Source organism: Micrasema longulum, unplaced genomic scaffold (genome assembly GCF_059751315.1).
Source record: "Micrasema longulum isolate JH-2025_06_02 unplaced genomic scaffold, ASM5975131v1 h1tg000043l, whole genome shotgun sequence".
Classification (NCBI taxonomy): Eukaryota; Metazoa; Arthropoda; class Insecta; order Trichoptera; family Brachycentridae; genus Micrasema; species Micrasema longulum.
The window spans coordinates 1-20,375 of NW_028277250.1; the positions used below are offsets into that span (position 1 = coordinate 1).

A 20,375-nucleotide genomic window follows, 5' to 3' on the forward strand; every position below is an offset into this window, starting at 1 on the left:
ACCAAATCAGGAACATCAAAAAGATTATTTACAATTTTATACAAAAAAAACATATTATTCTTCTATCACTAAATTTAAGTAAATTAAATGCAAATGAGAGAAGATTGTAGTTTATATTTTCTCTCGGTAAATGCAGTTAAAAATTGATGAACTGGAGAAATTTTTTTTTTTTTTTCAATTTCATTACAATGGTTAGCACAAAGAGGTGACCAAATTGAAGAATTTTCTTTTTTTTTAATTGGAGGGTTTCATGAGTATAAAGACGATATATAAATTATTTGAAGACTTACCGTTACTGTTTCTTTTTCTTATTTGTCTAATCTTGTGTTCCAGGTTATTATAGTTGTTCCCTTTAAAGATGCAGCATACAGAATAGTTAAAATGCTAATAGAAATGCTTGTGCCAAATGATTCAAGTCTAGTTGTAGATAGGAAAAGGTTTGAAGATGACTTCACTGGAAATGAACTTCTAATGCCAAAAAAAAATCCCAAACCAGAAGATTATGAAGTGATCTTTTCTGGCAATACCGATGACACATTCAGAATTGGATTATCAATTACAAAGAAAACTCTTAAGGTATACCACAATATTTCGTGTTTTTTTTTTACATCTTAGGTTTTTTACCTCGACTGGGGTGTTCTAACCAGTGTCGAATTTCTGATTTTAATTTATTTAAATATATACTCATGTGTTTATACACAAAAATCGAATTACATCAATTTTTATGTTTGTCCAAATGTTTGTAGACCAAGGAATGGATTTCACTCCCTAGGGAGTTATTAAGATTACTAAGAATCAGGTTGTAGTCCCGCGGCTAGTGTTGCGGACGAACAAATCAGAGAACCGGGGTTCGATCCTCACTCTACCCAAACGTATTTCTCATTTTCTAATAGTGAATTATTTACAACTCATTGAAAATGGCCTCAAAATTGAAATGGTTGGATCATTAGAACGCAAATACTTTTTTAAAAATATATTTTATGAAAAATCTAATAATACAGTCTGCAATGATTATCGCTTAAGTATTTACTACATTTTCATAACCTGTCTAATCTGTTTTTCCAGCTTTACTCTGACTTCTATTCTTCAGACCTGATTATTGCATCGCCTCTAGGATTAAGAGTAATCGTTGGAGCAGAAGGAGAAGAAGAGAGAGATTTTGACTTCCTTGCTTCTGTGGAGCTTCTAATCCTTGATCAAACAGAAATATTCTTCATGCAAAACTGGGACCACTTACTCCATGTGCTGGATCATTTTCACCTTCAGCCAAAGAGTACTCACAGGACTGACTTTTCTAGACTTCGCTCATGGGCAGTAAATGGTTGGACTAAATATTACAGGTAAACTGACAAATCAACTTTTTTCTGTTTCCAGGTGGTTGAAGAATACAGTGCTGTGTGTGAAATAGAACCAGAACCCTGGACAGGTGTTTTTTACTTGATTTTACTTGGTTTTTGAGGCAAGGGGGCTCAAATTAGCTTAATTGACAGAATCAGGAAAATGCAATCTATAAGAGTTAGTGAAAGGGAGGAAAAATTATTAGAAATATTTATTGTAATTTTGTGGTTAAAAAATAATTTTATAGCACTCATTTTTATCCCTGTACATTTTTTCGCATATTGCTATCCTACTCTTACAATATAGTTACTTATTAACAACTTCTCTAACATGTGCAGTACGATTTCATACACTCGTATTCAAACGCAATCCCCTTCTGAAATTCTTCAGCCACCTGCGCTTACCCCATGCCCCGCGAGACCCCGAAATTTGTCATCCCCCCTTAATTTTTTCCTTTATAAGGCAGATTCCGAGCTCCGGAAGTCAGAATAATCCGGGTCGTCTTCTAACCTTTCTGCTTACCTATCTTCTTGGTACTTTTTGGTAAAGACACCTACTTGGGGCTCTCATCCTGTACGGTCATATTATACTGTCAACCCTTGCTAACCTAGTCGCTTGCCTTATTTGGCACAACCGGGTTCTTTGGTCAGACATATAATTTGATTAATCCATATCATAGTAATTGATCCCGAGTACCTACTCAGTTAAGTACGAATGCTGGCTGTTAGGCCCTTTCGCTAACTTCTGAATACGGTGCGAGACATTAGTTACTGGGAAGAGATAGTTCAGCTGTCCGAAGCACCACGTGTTTCGGCAACCCGGAACCCGAAATCACCCCCTGTCGTGAAACAATGACTCTGCCGCCTCTCAATCTGTAAAATCAGTGCATGTCAACCCGTGTGACCAACGATATTGTATATATTTGATTTCTTAGTGCTTGTACTGATATAATGTATGAACTAAATTAATAACTATATTCTAAATATACCAAGAATATAATAAAATGTTTTTAACATGTTTTTTTTATGTTTTAATATGTAATAATATAAAGTCACTTAATAAAATACAAATAATTCAGATTCACGCATTTTTTTCTAATTTAAGACGTTTGCCCATTTTGATAGACATGAGTTTGATAATTTTACGCTTTGAATGGTATATTTAACTCAAAACTGTCATTTTTAGGATTAGTGACTTTTGCCTAAATGGCGATGAAATACAGTCTCCTATACATGACTGGGAATGATGATGACAAATCACATACTTACATTTTTCTTTCCTCCCAATCACAATACCCTTGACTGATCTTTGTGTAAGGTATGTTTGAGTTTAATTTTGCTTTTTGCTTTTAGACAAACTCTGCTGTTTTCGTCTGTAGCTTTGCCGGAAATCAATTCACTCTTTAACAAAAAGTGTTTCAATTATGCAGGAAAAGTTAGAATACACAACCCTATTGAAGCTGGTACGATAAGGCAAGTTGCTGTTCAAGTTCCTCAAGTATTTCGAAGGTAAATTTTAAGATCGGTTCTTTAATAAAATACCTCTTTTATCCGTGGCATAAATTTTAAAAAATTTAATTATTTTTTTAATTGTATCGAAACATTTTTTGTTTTCAGAATTGAAGCAAAAGACCCACTTTCTGCTATCGACTCCCGATTCGAGTATTTTATTAAAGAAATTCTACCTCAGTACAAAGATAGTATTATGGCTCATACTATGATTTATGTTCCAAGTTATTTTGACTTCGTAAGAATCAGGAATTATTTTAAAAAAGAAGATGTTAGTTTTGTACAAATTTGTGAATATTCAAAGGTATTGTTTAATATCCATAATCTTAGGCTTATTGTGGATCCCTATTTATTATATATACTTAAACCAGTTATTTAATAAACGCCAAATAAAAAGTATGTAAGATAATATGGAATATTCTCTAGTTTGATTTATTTATGCTTTATTAAGTTAGTTTATAACAGCTTAAGAACTAATGTAAACTTTTAATAACATTATAATTTTTTTAACCAAAATTTCTCAAAAACGTAATTTTTCTAATTAATTTTAAAAATTTCAATCTTTTCTATCTCCTTTATTCCTTCAGGTAACTCATTGTACAGCTTCAATCCCTTGTACAATGAGTTTTGAGATTCTATTTTTCTCCTCATTGGTAATCTCAAGAAATAATCCTTGCACCTTTGACCAAATGTGTTAAAGGGAGAATTATTGACAATAAGGAAGTTCAGTGCTATGGGAAATTGGATATTAAAAATATTTTCTTACACTCCGAAAAAATTATGGCATGGCGAAGTTTCTCGAAAATGTATGAATAATAGAATAAAAATTCCTTCAATAAAAATTAACTACGTCAGAAGGTCTCTTGGATCAACCATGTTGTGACAGATTTCCAGTTTTTGAGAAACCGACTCTCCAATCAGCAAAATTCTCCGATGAGAACTTGTGACCTCATCTTAAAATTAAAACACGTAATAAAAATCATAGCAACTAATAAAAATACATCAAAATATTTTTTTAAAATTTTTGGCATGGTTTGATAATCTATCAACAAATAAAAAAATCTTAAAAAAACACCGAACTTCCCTATTATATTTTTTCTTCCGATTGTTATATTACATTCATATTCCTGAGAAGGGGACATGGCAATGTTTTTGAGAATAATTTGAGCAAATTAAAAGATGTATCTTTTTGCCAATATTGTCACAATGGTTATAAGCTTTGTTCCAGGATCTTAACATAATATTTCATCATCATTTTTGTGTTCGGATTCGCTCTTTAATTATGAAAACATAATCAATGCCTTTTTTTTACGAAATGCAAATTTTAAATTCCCTTTTTTATTGCAGGATGCTAAGATCGCAAGAGCAAGAGATATGTTTTTCCACACCGAAGGACACTTTCTACTTTATTCGGAGAGATTTCACTTCTTCAGAAGAATGCGAATCAAAGGAATAAGACATATTGTATTTTATCAACCACCTGTCTTCCCTCACTTTTATTCAGAACTCTGTAACCTCATGCAAGTAAGTAAAGATTTGGGATACCCAAGAAATTCTACCATTTAACTGACTTATTCACTTTGTAAGACCCATTTTTATGTATCTTTGTTTTTGACATGCTCTCATATTTCTACAGAAGAGATCAGAATACATAAAACATTAAAACCTCTATCTATCGTTTTTAAAACTATAGAAATAAACTAAGAATGCGTCAATACACATGGAGATACGATTGGGTAAAGCCCTCACAATATGCATTTCCATTAGCAGGTTAAAAATTTTAAAAGGATACAAGTTTCAGATGGAAATAAATGTATTTAAATAAAAATAAAAACCTTAGTGAGCTGAACAAAAACAAAAAAATAAACTTTATTGCATTGGAAATAATCTTTCATCGGCATTTGATTTTAGGCTGTTTTGTTCCAGTAGTAATTCAACAGCATATTTTCGGCTTTAAAAATGTGTTTTTTTCCGCGTCAGTTATTGAATGTGCAAGTTTTTAATCTTTCAAAGACTGTGCATACTCCTGTTAATGAAGATACAGGCAGCAAATCCCTTTTCATCGGCGCCCACAGCAGCTACATACTGCAACTCTTAGCTCTCGAATGTTCCGCGCATTTTTACGAGTGCCGTCAAACATTTAGACATAAGCGACCTTTCCGGGAAAACTATTATTCAAAGAACGATATTCACTGTATATGTTTGTTCGTCTTAGATAAACTGAGTTACGTATTAAGATTTTGTGTATATTTTTAATGACTTTTCAAAGTAGTAAACATTTTAAAATTATTTTATCAATAAATAATATTTAAACACTCACTACCGTAAATGCCAAAAGTTCAGTTGTAAGAGTTTACTTTACTTTAAAAACTTTACCTCCAGTTAGAAGGCTCTGATTCTATGGTCATTTTTATTATGATGTAATCAACTAAAGTGTAATTCAATTTTAACCAATTTGTTTGTCATTGAAAATAATGTTTCTAAATTTTAATTGCTATTAACGGTTTTAATTTGTCAACAGGAAGCCAACCAAAACAAGTATGGTGGAAGTGAGAGCAATATGACTGTCACTGTTCTCTACACAAAATATGACCTCCAACAGTTGTCAGCAGTTATAAGTTCAGATAGAACGGCCAAAATGTGCCAATCAGAAAGAAATGTTCACATGTTTATGACAGGAGAATAATATTTTATTTTATGTTTCAATTAATAAAAAATAAAACTGTATTTATATTGTTTGCATTGTTTTATTTTTATTTTTCCTACATTCATACACCTCTAATGACAAATTATAATGATCATTATTCACGCATATTGAGTTAGTAAATGAAATTTTTGTAAAGTTCACTTTTAAGATGGAAAACTTGTTTTTCAATAACAGTCTTAAATTATTTGGAGTATTATCAAATTGGGCAGTTTGGCAATTAATTTCAGTACACCCGTTACATAAAAGTCAGACAAAATGAATTTGACATTAATTACATTTTAAAATTAATTTAACAGGTGCCGTGGCACAGTTGGCTAACTGTGAAACTATTGTCGCGGTACTGATTTTTATGAGATGAATAATTGTTATTAAGACATTCATGTTTTTAAAGAAATAATTTTTTTTATACAGCCAAACCAAACATTAGATTCCACAAAATTATCAGACTTAAACCGTTTCCTCAGATCAGGAAATTACAATTTTATTTTTGAAACTTTATTTGATTGATCAAATCATTTCTTATGATGTATTATTTTTAATCGAATACTCAGAGAAAATGTCGTTGCCAGTAAATAAAATTTAGACGGAGAAATTTGTACAACTTTTTTTCAACACATTCACCCTAAAAAATTATGTCTACCCCATAGAGTCAGAATATATCAAGAACCAAAGTTACTAAACCATGAAAGTAAAGAAAAAACTATTCGTCACATGTATTACATTTTTTTCTATATTTATTATCTTCCACTAGGCAATATTGTATTGTAAAAGGTTAATTAAAATTCAATATGCATACATAAAACTTACATTTTTTTTGTAATTTTCAATACGTCAAATCATCTGATGAAAAATTTTCAATCACCATGGCTGGATCTAGCGCCCCATCACTTACTGAAAAGGGACGGTATTATACATGTTTGTAAATTAATACAATCATGTTATTCTCTCCTTCCTTGTAAGCGAGTGTCATGTCCTTTGTGCCATTTAAACATAATATGGTAGGTCCGACTCTCAATCGATATGTAATTTGTAAATAATTTGGTTTTTGTAAACCAATCCGTCAAATATTTAATTAATTTTACACAACTTAGTTCAATTTGTGTAAGTTTAAAAAAAGATGTATGGGAAACAACCTGTTTTTTTTTTTATGTAGCTTGATTTATTCTGTTTCTTTGAGGTCAATATTGTATTTGACATTCTATAAAAATGTATATATTTAATTACACGAGTATTCAAATTGGTCATTGCCATTTTATTATATATAGGATATGATAAGTATATTTTAATTGAAATGTTAAATATTTAACTTTGAGATCACATGTCAATACTCCCCATTTTAAAAATAATTTAAGTGTCATTGGAGGTTTTGGAGCTCAAAACACTTTTGGTTATTTTTTTAAGTAGCAAGTTATTAAGCTTTACACTGTTTATTGTGCTTGTATCAAATGTAGAAGTGGCTGAAGGCGTAGAAGCTTGGTTTGTATCATTCAAGCTCTCTGTGTTGGTACTTGGAAATATTTCATCTTCTATGACGTTAAATGAGTTGTCCAGCTGGAAAGGAAATGTGGATGTGTCTACTGGTGCTGTCTCTACTGTAGTATGGCTGTGTCCATCTGTAAAATATAAAACAAATTACTTTTAATCTAGTTTACCTATTCTTTCTCATCACTTATTCAATAACTAATTCCCATGTATTGTTTCATTTTTATATGGGGATAATCAGTTAAAACAGTGGTTGGCTTTCAAAGACAACAGCTGGAGGCGCGATGCAGAAGCCTGGGTGAAGATCTTAGCGACATCCCATCGGTTATAGGTAATAAAGAACTCACACGAGAGGTAGTATCATACATGGTCAATATAGTGCAGGCAATTGGTAAAATAAACCAAAGTAGGGATAAAAATGCCGAACACTCTTCTAGTGGAACGGAAGGCCTGTTGACTGCTGTCAACAGGCCGGCTTCTCCTGAAGAATTTTAAGTGGTTTCCTCTCCACATGAGCAAATGCTGAGAAGTTCCTAATTGGCCCACTTAAAATAATTTAACTGCAAAAAAGTTCTTTTTTTGAAATATAAACTTTGTTTATTATAGGCAAGGCAAAAAATAATACTACTCCCATTCAAAAAAAAAATATTCAAAAAAAGACTGGTCGGCAAACTCATTAGTCAAAAGAGCCAAAGTACAGCATTACGACGATTAAGATTTCTTTTGAGGGCCATATTTCTTTTCATTTTTAACTGTTTCCTCTTCAAAGCCAACAAACCTTATAATGCAGTGAAGATCCCTGTATTTACTCTCTGTTATTGAGTAATCATTCTTTAAATTAGCAATGTAAAGGAGATTTAACAACAATTGGGTTGACAATATTGATCACCAAATCCATAACATTTGAAAATTTTCACCTCTTGATGAATGATTCAATGTTAAACAAGTATCTTGTGATTAATTTTTTCTTTAAAAATAGAAAAAAACCTTTGCCATTTTGGTCATACTTTAAGCTCCATATTAAGTTGAAATTGAAATAATTTCATCAAGTTTAATATTATGCTTCTCCATGCATTCGATTACAGTATTTGCAATATCCTCAATAATTCAAAAGGCAATAGTCCTAGGACTTTTGCCTTTCTTCTGTAGAAGTTCTTCTGTAGAACAAGTAGACTAAATAAATTGAACAAAAAGTGTAACTTGCGCTGTGTGAGATGCGGTTTGCCGACCACTGAATTAAGAGATAGTTCTCCAAAATGTAATAGTGACATCCTGCATTGCAAGGGTATTCTTCAAAATTCTGTCCATTCTGAGAACGGAATATTTTGTTTGACTAAAATAAAGTCATTATTAGAAAATTTTCAGCGAGGAAGTTCAGTGGTTTTTAAAAAAAATCTTTGTCAATCAACTAAGACAAATTTTGAAAAAATATGTATTTTGTATCGTATTATTAGCACTATGCTTTTTTAAAGTTTTGTTACTTTGAAATTACTCTGAGTGTGACGTCACGAGTTCTGCCGATTAGTGAATTAGCTTCTCATAAACCGGAAATCCATCACAACACTCTATCATTGGTTTATTCGGAAAAACTAGTGACGTCGTTCAAAGTAATTTGTTTTTATCAAAATATTTTTTGTTTTTTTATTTATTTTCCGTAACACTGAACTTCCTCATTATTATCCTAAATAATCTAGAAAATTAATATGATACATTTACACTTCTATGTATATCTACATCTTTAATAATAAATACAACTACATTATTTAAGTAAACATTTTTTATGGTGAATATTTTTATTTTGTTACGATTAAGTAAGTACGATTGTTAAGTATATACTATAAGTGGCCTCTGTGGTTTAGCGACAAAGATGTTTTACTTTCGCATGGAAGACTCCAGGTTCGATTCCCGGTGGGAACACAAAAATTAAGAATTGTGATTTTTATCAAGCCATCTGGCTCGATGTCAAGTTATACTTTCAAATAAAAATCAGGTTCAATAAATAGTAAACAATTTTTTTAAATCAATTTTTTTATCATTGTACTGTGTGAAACGTACCCTCTGTTTAAAAAGGTTCCAGTGTACCTGTAAAAATATATTCAATGAAAATGTGATTAAATTAAAGAGTTGATGAGATCAGAAAAACTAACAATTTTGTTACTCAAAATATATATCATACATCGATTGCATAATATACTAACCTCTTATGAAAGCAAAACAAGGCAAAAATTATATTGTTAATTATTTAAATAATGAAGTAAAATAATATTAGGGTCAGGTGGGGAACAGTGGAACACTGGGTACACTGAAACAATTATAATATTTCCTATATTTTTTACCATAGCAATACTTTTATTTCCTACTGCCAATGAATGTTCAATATCCGCAATCTTAATACAGAGCTAGTTTGATAACATTATTCATTATTTTTGTATTAATTGAAAAATATTGTTTTTATTAATTTTAAGTAGTGATTTAAACAAATGTTATTTCATTGCTATTCTGGAATAGTCCAGCATGATGAGTTTTTTTATGTATTTCCTATTTAATCGTTGTAAGCCATTCAATAAATCAAACAAGCTATTAAAAGTGGTTATTCTAATCAAACTTTTTGGAATTGAAAAGAAATCATTTTAATTTCTTATGGGGCAGAGTGTAAAACGAGACGTAGTGTAGCACTGTTAGGTGATAAGTGATTTTGATGTAGTCAAATTTTCTAGAAAACATTTTGTTAGCTGGGTGCTGAGGAATATAAAGTTCAACATTCGAAAAAGCGAGAAAAAAAATGTTTTTACTATCCATTGAACTCTGATCTGGTACTTGGTCTCATTTGATGGCATAAATGATATTACCGCATCCAAATACAAAGAAGCAAGCTAATCTTTATTAATTCCCAAAAGGTATTTGTTTTGGCAAATTTATTTCAATGGGCCCTTCAATGTTAGGTCACAAATAAATTATAAAACTGTTCCCCTATGCTAGTGACACTGTACCTCAGATCTGGGGTAATTTAAAAAATCACTTATTTTATAAATCACAAGCATGTTTTTTTTATCGTTTGTTTTTAGTATAGTCAAGCTAAAGGATAAACAATTAATTGATTTTAAGAAAGGTGTTCATTTAATATTTACATATTTTTCTAAAATTTAAATTTAAAAATTGTTACATTCTTCTCCATCTTCCCCTACTTTATATGTTATAAAATAATTAATTTTTTTTATCTCAAATTTATTAATTATTATTATTATCATTGCGGATTACATACATTTAACAAAATGAAAATATTTTTTAAAATTCATATTCTACTGTTAACACTGTATCCCGGAGCCGTGTAAACACGTAATTATATAATGCCCGGCCCATTTTTGTGATATTTCATGCTTTGTGAAGGGTTTCTAATTTTGAAAATACTGGATGAAATCAATTCAAACTTCTAATATTTTTTTAAACAATTAAATAAATCATTTTTACATGACAGTTTTGCCAACATTGGCCTTTATAAAGAACCACGTTGCAATGTTCGCACATATACAGGGTATCACTCTTTTTTGTGTTTTGTACTCCGGAGCCGTGTAAACATGTGATTATTTGCGTTGTGTCCCGGTCCCGTGTTTTCACGTGGTTTACCAGCTGTCTAAAAAAGTGTATTTTATTGACATCTAGTGACTTTTATTAGTAATTTTACGCAGCTAGTAAACTACGTGAAAACACGAGACCGGGACACAACGCAAATAATCACATGTTTACACGGCTCCGGAATACAAAACACAAAAAAAGAGTGAGACCCTGTATATGTGCGAACATTGCAATGTGGTTCTTTATAAAGGCCAATGTTGGCAAAACTGTAACGCAAAAATAATTTATTTAATTGTTTAAATAAATATTAGAAGTTTCAATTGATTTAATCCAGTATTTTCATAATTAGAAACCCATCACAAAGCATGAAATATCACAAAAATGGGCCGGGCATAGGATAAATTCTATGCGTATTCAGCCGGCGCGGTGCTCAAAGTGTTAATGATAATATTTTTAATATATTTTGTAAAGGTTGTCTGAGGTTTTGTTTGGTTTTGTCTGATAGTTGATTGTATAATTTTAGTCCCTGGTTTATAAGTCTCGACTGTCCTTATCTCGTTTAAAAAAGTTGTATATGATATTGTTCTGATATTCTCGTAGTGTCCATGTTTACTACATTTTTTCAAGCTTTCGTTCTTTGTCTTCAATTACATTAGTGGCTAATTTATGAATAAAAAATATTCTAGTTAAAAGAGTTAACTTATACTCAATTGTTTAGTTTGTTTAAAGTTTTATTTAGTTATTACTAACTTTATTATTTAATGTTGCTCTCTTTGTAGTCTGTTCATGTCATTTTTGATTTTCGGTTCCCCATAGTAGTTGCATATAAAATGTTTTAGATTTTACATGGGCTTCGGACATTATAACGTTTTCTATTTTTTAAACAAAGTTTTTGAGTTAAATAAAAGACTCCATAATATCGCCACTTTGCTTATAATTAAATTGTTTACGTGAATAGTCCATGTCAATTGTTAGTCCTAAGTATTTAACATGTTAAATTTCACAGTTAGTCATAATATGAATTAAATAAATACATAAAAATTCCTTTATCCAAAATAGAATAACACAACAGAATATATAGCTAAGGAGTAAACTCTGTAGTATAAATTAAATTCAAAATTAGCCCCCAATCCAGACATAAATAAATTATATTAATTTTATTTATATATTTATATATGTGTATATTAACTATAGAAAGGTTTTATTTTATAGTTTTATTTTTAATTTCAACGGTTTGTGAGGGAGTTTTAGGTTTATCAATTTTTGTTTATATAATTCCATTTTTATTAAATTTTAATAAAAAATTAGGATATATTTTTGTGAGAATTAGATTAATAGGTGCTTTATTTATTAGATTAATGTGTTTTTTCAAATTGATTATCTAAAAAAATAAATTATCTAAAACAAATTTTTGTATCTTTAATTCATTAAATTATTATTTTTTTTAAACTATTTAATTTTTTTATTAAAAAATATTAAAACATCAATCTAAATTATGAACGATTACATAGACGTAATTTATTTATAAATAAAGGATTAAGACAGAATCCCTGCATAATTTATGTAAAGTAGGGCCTATTAAATAAGATATAAATTGTATAAAATATAATTGTAAAGCAAGTCTTGTGAAATATTATATGGTCATGTAGTTAAATAAACTAGGTAGGTATTTTACACAACCAGTAAATTATTTGCCATGCTATGGATTTAAAAAAATATTATACACAAATAATACATCGTAACTTCTAGATCTAAAGATAGTCCGTGGAGTGTCCACTTACACAATCCAACAACTCGAGGAACTCAAGGGTCATTGCGGTATTTTTACTATTCCTAACTAAGTCAAGATTTTTTTCCAGTTTCTTTCTTGTATTTTGCCTATCTACTTACTTAAAACTTAATAGGATTATAAATTATAGTATATAGTTTAATACTTATACAAATGTTAGATAATTAATCTTGTAGGTATCTTCTCCCAAAGTTCTTTTATGACGCCAATATTTTTGGGTGTGTTTTAAAATAAATTTAGACGTATTCTCGTGTTCTTTTTACCCAAATGATAACGGACATCAAACTTCAATGCCATTTTTTTCCTGCTACCTGGTGTAAACTAATGTTTTTCAACCTTTTTTAATACGGCCTCGTGGTTTAATGGTCAGCGCGTATGTCTACCGTGCAACAGGTCTCGGGGTTCGATTCTCGACATGGTTGATATGAAATATTAATTTAAAAGGATGTTTTCACACTAGAATATTTCATAGTCCCTAGACTGGTATATGAAGCGTAAGACTGATCATCTTACCTGCATGTAACAAAAATGATCAAGATACGCTGCAATCGGTGTATCAGTGCAGTGCCCTATGCACCATAAGGTGCAAAAAGGGAGTTGTATTTTTTGTATTATTTTAGAATAGTTTATTACAGTTATGGGCCATAAAGATTTTGAACGAATTTGGTTGATTCCTACAGTCGAAGAAATGTTTAATATGTGTATCATATTTTTATAAATATTTAAATAAATTTGAATTCGCTAAGGACGCTGTCGCGCAGGAACTTTTTTTACAGTGTAATTTAAATAAAATACACAATTTGCTTTAACCGATTTTTGTATAATCATTTTTTTCTGGAGTTAACAATAATTGTTTTTTGTTACGAATAATCGACGTTTTTTGCAAGCTAACGACAGCTAAAATTTTGTTGAATATTTTTTTGTTTTATCCTAATACGCATATCTTCCGAGAAGTACTTACATGTATGACATTAATTATTTCGGTACCCATTCGATTCAAATTCCTTCCTCAAATTTTCAAACATGTTAATTGTATAAAAAATAAAAATAAACACTAGGAAAAAATCGAGGATTAAGAAAAAAAATTGCTACGTATATGGAGCGATAAAAACCTTTCTAATTTTCCAGTTTTTAAAATTATGTGTCCTTTAATATCTGAAAGTCCTACCTACATAATTATTACTAGGTAATACACAAAATTAAATTTAGTAAAAATATAACACTTGTTTTATAAAGTGAGGTATTAAAATGAAAAACAAATAAATGTGTATTCGTAGATAAAGAAGTGTCGACTGCCAAATTTGTTCCAACAAAGAGAGAAAACACATTTGAGAAGGGAATATGGAAGTCTAGGCATTTGCAGGACTTGTGACCTGTCATTGGGTGGTTTAAGTGGCCACTTTACACACTGTGTAATTCAAAATATTGTTGAATTAACTAACTTTATTGAGTCAGCTTTGTGTCGCGCCGGAAATTAGAGAAAAGCTTTCTAAATGTTTTCCACAACGCAACGTATTGAAATGAATGTTGTTTGGGAAAGTTTTGGATTCGCCCAATGTTGAGGAATCGAAGCGATTTAATATGGGGGATTATTGAAGGGTTGTTATATTAACGGTTTAAAACATTAATATAATTATTGGAAACGTGGGTCAGAGTTTCTCGTGTTTTTAGATTCACTCATCTTTAACCGCAAACATACCTGCTTTAGAAGTAAACATTCCTACTAATATATTTCGATGTATAAATAAGCATGGAATGAAAATCTGCTATCTTGGGAAGGTAGTTAACAGATTTCAGAAAATCTAAACTACCAAAATAAAAATATTGTAAAATACTTTGAACTGTTATTTTTATAATAATATCATAACTAGTTTTTTTTTATCGTAACAGTTTTTTTTTTGTGAAGCTGTTTCATCTCTTTCGGGAGAATAACTGTTTGATTATTTTTTACCATCTCTAGTGTAATGTGGTCACTTAAACCAGCCTGTTTTGTGTGGTTATAAGCCCTGTAAATGCTTAGAGATCCATATTCAAAAGTATCAATAATCAATTGAGTGGGGTGATATTTTTTTATGTACACTTGTATACCAAAACAATGATGATAATGATGTTGGTGTTTTAGTAAGACAAACAGTAAACTCGTCGGCCTCGTTGTGTAGTGGTCAGCGCGTTCACTTACCGTGCAAGATGCCTTGGGTTCGATTCTCGGTATGGTTGACATATAATATTTATTTAAAATGGTGTTTTTACACAAGAATATTCCATAGTCTCTGGTCTGGCACCTGAAGCGTAAGACCGATTATCTTACATTTGTGTAATAAAATAATGATCGAGATACGCTGCGATTGGTGTATCAATGCAGTGTCCTATGCACCATTAGGTGCGGAAAGGAAATTATGATGATGATGGTATTGACCTAAATTTAAAAGAAAATTTGTTTTTCTATAGTACGCAATGTTGTTTGTTTATCAACTAATTTTTGACGTGAACGCAATAAGCACTTTGGCGAAGTTCTGGGGAACTAAATTACAAGTTGTGTGGGTTCGAGGGCGTGTGAAAGATGTGAGGGTGGGCTGTGTGGGTGTGTGGGTGTGTGGGTGTGTGGGTGTGTGGGTGTGTGGGTGTGCCGGAAGCCGCGTGAGGTGACACCTACCGTGGGAGTCTACGCAACTACACGCTGTTTTGTTACTAGTTACATGGTCTGAGATCTGCGCCAGCTGCGAAGGTGAGCTGGTCGGAGTGTAAGGCGGGGCTGTCCAAAAAAATCCGTAGTACAGCGACAGCACGATCGCAGCCAGCGACACGGAGAACACGTAGATTATCACCGTCAGCACACGCACCATCTTCTTGTTCTGCTTCGGCTCGTAGAGCCTATCCTTGGACTCATCTCCGGCGAACTTGATCTTCTCTTCCGAAGACGGAGTAGAGTACAGCTTCTCGTGGACGCTATTCTGGCGGAACGATTCGCCTCCAGAGCGGATGCTGTTGTTCAGAACAGATTTACAACTCATTGTACAGTTGTCGGCGAACGGAGCTTCCTAACACCCCTTCGGGGAACTAATAAACATCAACTGGGTGCCAAAGCGCAGCGGTGATGCCCTAGTTATTGCGAAATGACGCTAGATCGATCCACCCAAAGTGCACTTTTCAGCGCCCGAGGACGCGCGAAGCTTTCCACGCCTCGGAGGCATCCGAACGTTTTCCCGTAGAACTTTCGCCGGTCAAAGCTCTCCTCCGATTATTATGGTAATAAAAACGAACTGTACAAAAGACAACCGCACTGATACTGCAGTACATTAATTGAACGTTAACAACTACGCTGTCGGATGTTTATCGAATCTGACCGACTTCGGTCTATTTCAGTCCGCTTTAATGATCACATTCTCACCGCTACAAGGCACGCGGAACTTGCACGTCTGGATGAATTCTTTATGGAAAATCGCGCCGTAAATCATTTTTCCTTAACTCGTGCGGGTCAGTCCCGGGAATATTATTTACTCTCACGTGGTATCCCGAGAACAACTTGCGGCTGTCAAACAATGCTCGCCGACGCTTAACGAGATACGACGGAGCTTTTACTGTTACTCACTATTTGTGTAGAGCTTAATGAAGCGAGATTTATCGACAGCTCGGTAGATTTGGACTTGTCAATGTTAGTTGGAAAAGAAAAAGTTGTTTATTTGCCGCGGGAAAGCGATCGGGCGGACTCGTCTATCGCACTTGACGGAAAATCAATATCTGGATGAACGAAACGGGTTGCGCGAGTGCCTTTCTTACCCGGCTTTATTTTGGCACTTTTACAAATTCAAAATATAAAACTTCCATCGAATTGCGTTTTTGAGAAAGTACCTACATTATATTATTGTAAAAGCTCAACTCATAGTATGAAACTAAATGGCTACACTGGGTGGTAAATACTTAATTTGAAAGTTACTTAGATTAATTTGTTTTCTGATTTCATTTTGTTAGATGTGTTTGTGTTTTCACAAACCAATCCTTAATAATCCCAATGAGTTTTACGCAAAACGCTAATTTTTTTGGATAATATAATCTGATAACTATACATAATGAATAGATAAATAATACATTGCATAATATAAACAACACTATAAATTTACACATTTACAGTTGAGAGAGAGAAAACACACACATATCTAATACACCCTCATAGTATGTACACACGAGAAGAAAAGTCACACCCATACATGCATAATTATCTACACATAATATAATAATATATACCGCAATAAAAAGTAGGACATATAAGTATCACAAGAAAAAATAATAAACTAAGTTAACAATGATTTGAAGGCGAACCCTTGCTTGCAAAATTCTGGTCGATATTTATCATCGGGGATTGGGTTTTTAAGATAACGAAGCAAAAAGTTAAACTATATTTACGCAATGTACTGAAGAGGATTAATTCCAAATTTGGTTTATTGCACTGATTCCACATGTATATTATTATTATAAATGCAGTAACAAATTCACCCATTAATTGTGCCCCAACCTTATACAATCTAATAGATATTCTCGACATCGACATCTTACTAGACTCTGAAACATCTTCTAAAAATAATATTCTGACGAAATTCTAAACCGCAATTATCCCCACTTACACCGTTATTTTTTTATGATACTCTCTCACACACCCACACACACCCTCACCCTCTCTTCCCATCCTCTCTCTCTCACACACACACACCCTGTTTTGACGGTTTTGACATCCCTATAGTCCCTAAAATGTAACATGAATTAGATGAATTAGAAACATGAATAAAGATAACATGAATTAGAATGACAGTTGTCAGAAAAAGTGACGACATGACTTTGTAGTAACGTCAAAGGAGTTATTTATATTGACACACGAAAAATCATTTTTATCTGGCGTATTTTTTTAAAAATTACAATGCTTGAAACATAAATCAACATTAATATATAAAATCAGCTTTCAAACTAAAAAAACTAAAATAAACCTAATTATTAACGACGTTCTTACAAGGTTACATCATTTTTCAAAAACGTTAGAGATAAGACAAATTGATCAATGTAAATTGATCGAATAAAAAAATAATTCATTTCATGTTGTTCATGAAAAAAGTATAAATGTTTCATTTTTTGGTGAATAATTGTGTTAAACACACTATAATAGCCTTGTTTTTGCGCTTTTTATATCAATTTTCGGAAACAGAGTTTCATGATTGCATGAAATAACTGATAAAATCGATTCGATCAGTGATCAGTAATTTCCCTTCACTAATGAAATGAGTTTGACAGCTTTCATTCTAATCAAGCTAAATTTTAAGGACAATAGACTCTAAAACATCTTCTAAAAATAATATTCTGACGAAATGAGGAAGTTCAGTGGTTTTTTAATTTTTTTATTTGTTAATAGACTGTTAAACTAAGTCAAAAAATTTTTTTTAAAATTTTTATATAGGTATCGTATTATCGGCGCTACGATTTTTCAATGTTTTGTATTTCTGAAATAACTCCACGTGTAACGTCAGAGGTTCATTTCCGCTTATTCTCATTCAGTTCTTCCCATTGGTCCAGAAGCGACAAGCAGACCGGAAATCTTCCATAGCTCTCAGATCATAGGTTGATTCACATGAACCAGTGACGTCATTTAAAGTAGTGCGTTTTTATTAAAATATTTTTTATTATTTTTTCTGTACATTTTCAGAAAACTTTGGTGTACAATTTAATGCTCTAATTTTTACCCCGCGTAAGAAAACATTTTTTGTATCCAATTTCCCGTAGGGCTGAAGTTCCTCTTCTAAACCGCAATTATCCCCACTTACACCGCTATTTTTTTAATGATATTTTTAATGATACTTACACACACCCACACACCCTCACCCTCTCTCCCCACTCTCACTCTCTCTCACACACACCCTGTTTTGACGGTTTTGACATACCCAGTAAGAAATTTAAGCTCTAATTGGAATACAACTAAAATAAATTTTATACCTAAGAATTATTCGCTCTACTTGTTGCTTTGATATGTTTGTTGTGTTGTATTCTGTTGTCTTTATAAAATAAAAGAATAATGTTAAGCTTTTACAATTATACAAACACATATACAGAGTGGCCGGAGAAGTGACGTCCAAAGGTAAAATATATTGAGGGGAACCGAATAACCCCCATGTATATTCCGCGATTTTGCGTAGTTTTCGAGTTACGATTTTTTTTTAATGAGTTTTTGAAAATTTTCGACCGGATCGGTTCTTATTTTTTAATTTTTGGAAGGTTTTTTCAGGATTTTTTGTAACTCATTTTTTGACAATTGTACTTTCACGCATAAAATAATCAGCTTCATAACATCAATGGAAACTTGAAAAGTTTTGAACGAGTTCTCGAAAGTAGCTCCTTAGTTTCTGAGTAAATTTTAAAACTGTGCTAGACTCTAATCTTTCATAGTAATACAAAAAAAGTAGTACTTAAAACGCAATTATTCGATGAATTTAACTTTCAAAGATACTGAGGTGAAAAATTCCTGTCATTCTCACCTTGTGTTTACTGCTTCTCGTGTCGCCATTTTATCTCTAAAAGCTATTTTTTGTTATTTTACACACTTTCTATCATAATTATCCCTTTTTTAGGAATTTTCCACTTCAGTGTCTTTAAAGACTGATTTCAACAAACTAAGTACTACTTTTTAGTGTTTTTACAAAAGCTTAGAGTCTAGCGCAGTTTTCAGAGTAACACAGAAACTAAAAAATTGCCTTTCAGAATTTTTAATTTTAATTTGAAAGCTCAAGTCTAACTCGCTGGAACTTAGGTTTTTTTATTTTTTTTAAAAGCCAATTAACATGCTTATGAAAGTCCTAAAATATTGGCATCAATGAGAATATTTAACACTTAATCTAAACAGTCTTAAAATTTATTTTAATTAACAACAGGTATAATTTACAAAAAAGTATAAATATGGCATAATCTAGGCGGACATGGCAAGTGAGTCATCGCGAGTCAGGAGTGACAATAACCGCTTACTTCTTAAACACTTGCCCTTGCTGTAGGAACACATCGACAATACCGTTTAGTGAGATTTCGTTCACTGTTCTGAGGATTCTCGGCAGAGGGGAAAAGAATCCGATGTTAGTTTTTTAAATTTCCCACAGCAAAGACAGGATTGGTACGCAAGTTACGGCGAGGTACATTGAGGTTTATCTGAGCAAGGATATCATGGATATTAATGTGTGTCAGTTAGATATTAATGTGTGCAAGAATATCAAACCAGCCAAAATCCTTCTGAATTCTAAACTAAAGATATGAATGTACCCTAGACAATCATAGTAATTATTTATGAAAGTATTTGATGCAATTCTAAATATTAACGATTTAAAAAATATACGTTGCACCGATTCAATCCGCTTTCAATCAATCAATTCAATCGTTATGTATTTTAGGTCAAAACTTTTGGAGCTTCCGTTAATGTAAAGAAGTGGAACATGTTATGCGTGAAAGTACAATTTAAAAATAATGAGAAAAAAAATCCTGAAAAAACCTTACAGAAATTAAAAAAAATAAAATAAAACCCGATCAGGATGAAAATTTTCAAAAATCCATTAAAAAAACATTACTCGAAAACGACGAAAATCGCGGAACATACATGGGGGCGATTCAGGTACCCCTCAATATGAGGCACCTATATTCTACCTTTGGACGTCACTTCTCCGGCCACCTGCATGATACTTAAATTGATTTAGTGAAAAATGTATATTAAGCGAATTTTTTTTTAACCTAACGCAAAATAAGTTTCTTTCGAATACGTAAGTTAACTTTAAAAAGTACCGATTCATTTTAGTATAATTGTTTTTACAGCATTAATAAACTTTGTTTAAAACCTTTCTACTATCGTGAAGTGCGTCAATTATCAAAATAATTAGATAAATAAATCATTCTAATTATAGCATAGTGAATTCCAGATTGCGAAAGCAAAATATTATTAAGAATAATTTCCCCTTTATCAAGA

The 20,375-nt window shown here is 31.8% G+C and overlaps 2 protein-coding genes across 5 annotated transcripts in view; one reads left to right on the forward strand and one right to left on the reverse strand.

Annotated features, from left to right (window-relative positions):
• Window positions 1-333: 333 nt before the first annotated feature.
• Window positions 334-5,583, forward strand: LOC148285301 (U3 small nucleolar RNA-associated protein 25 homolog; the record flags this gene model as incomplete). The annotated part of the gene is made up of 6 exons (XM_088227306.1): window positions 334-576; window positions 1,066-1,340; window positions 2,691-2,846; window positions 2,955-3,150; window positions 4,194-4,370; window positions 5,368-5,583. Coding segments are annotated over 6 exons (1,212 nt in total), but the record flags the coding sequence as incomplete, so codon positions are not given.
• Window positions 5,574-20,375, reverse strand: part of inaF-D (trp-interacting inaF-D) — a 44,544-nt gene continuing 29,742 nt past the window's right edge. The window contains exons 1-2 of one of the 4 annotated variants that reach the window (XM_088227337.1): window positions 15,094-16,138; window positions 5,574-7,166 (exon numbers count right to left, since the gene is read on the reverse strand). In XM_088227337.1, the coding sequence (XP_088083463.1) occupies window positions 7,143-7,166; window positions 15,094-15,408 (339 nt within the window). In that variant the 5' untranslated portion in view covers window positions 15,409-16,138 and the 3' untranslated portion in view covers window positions 5,574-7,142. Of the gene's footprint in view, window positions 7,167-15,050; window positions 16,139-20,375 lie in introns of those variants that run through there. The other 3 variants (XM_088227319.1, XM_088227345.1, XM_088227330.1) reach the window with 3 other exon arrangements.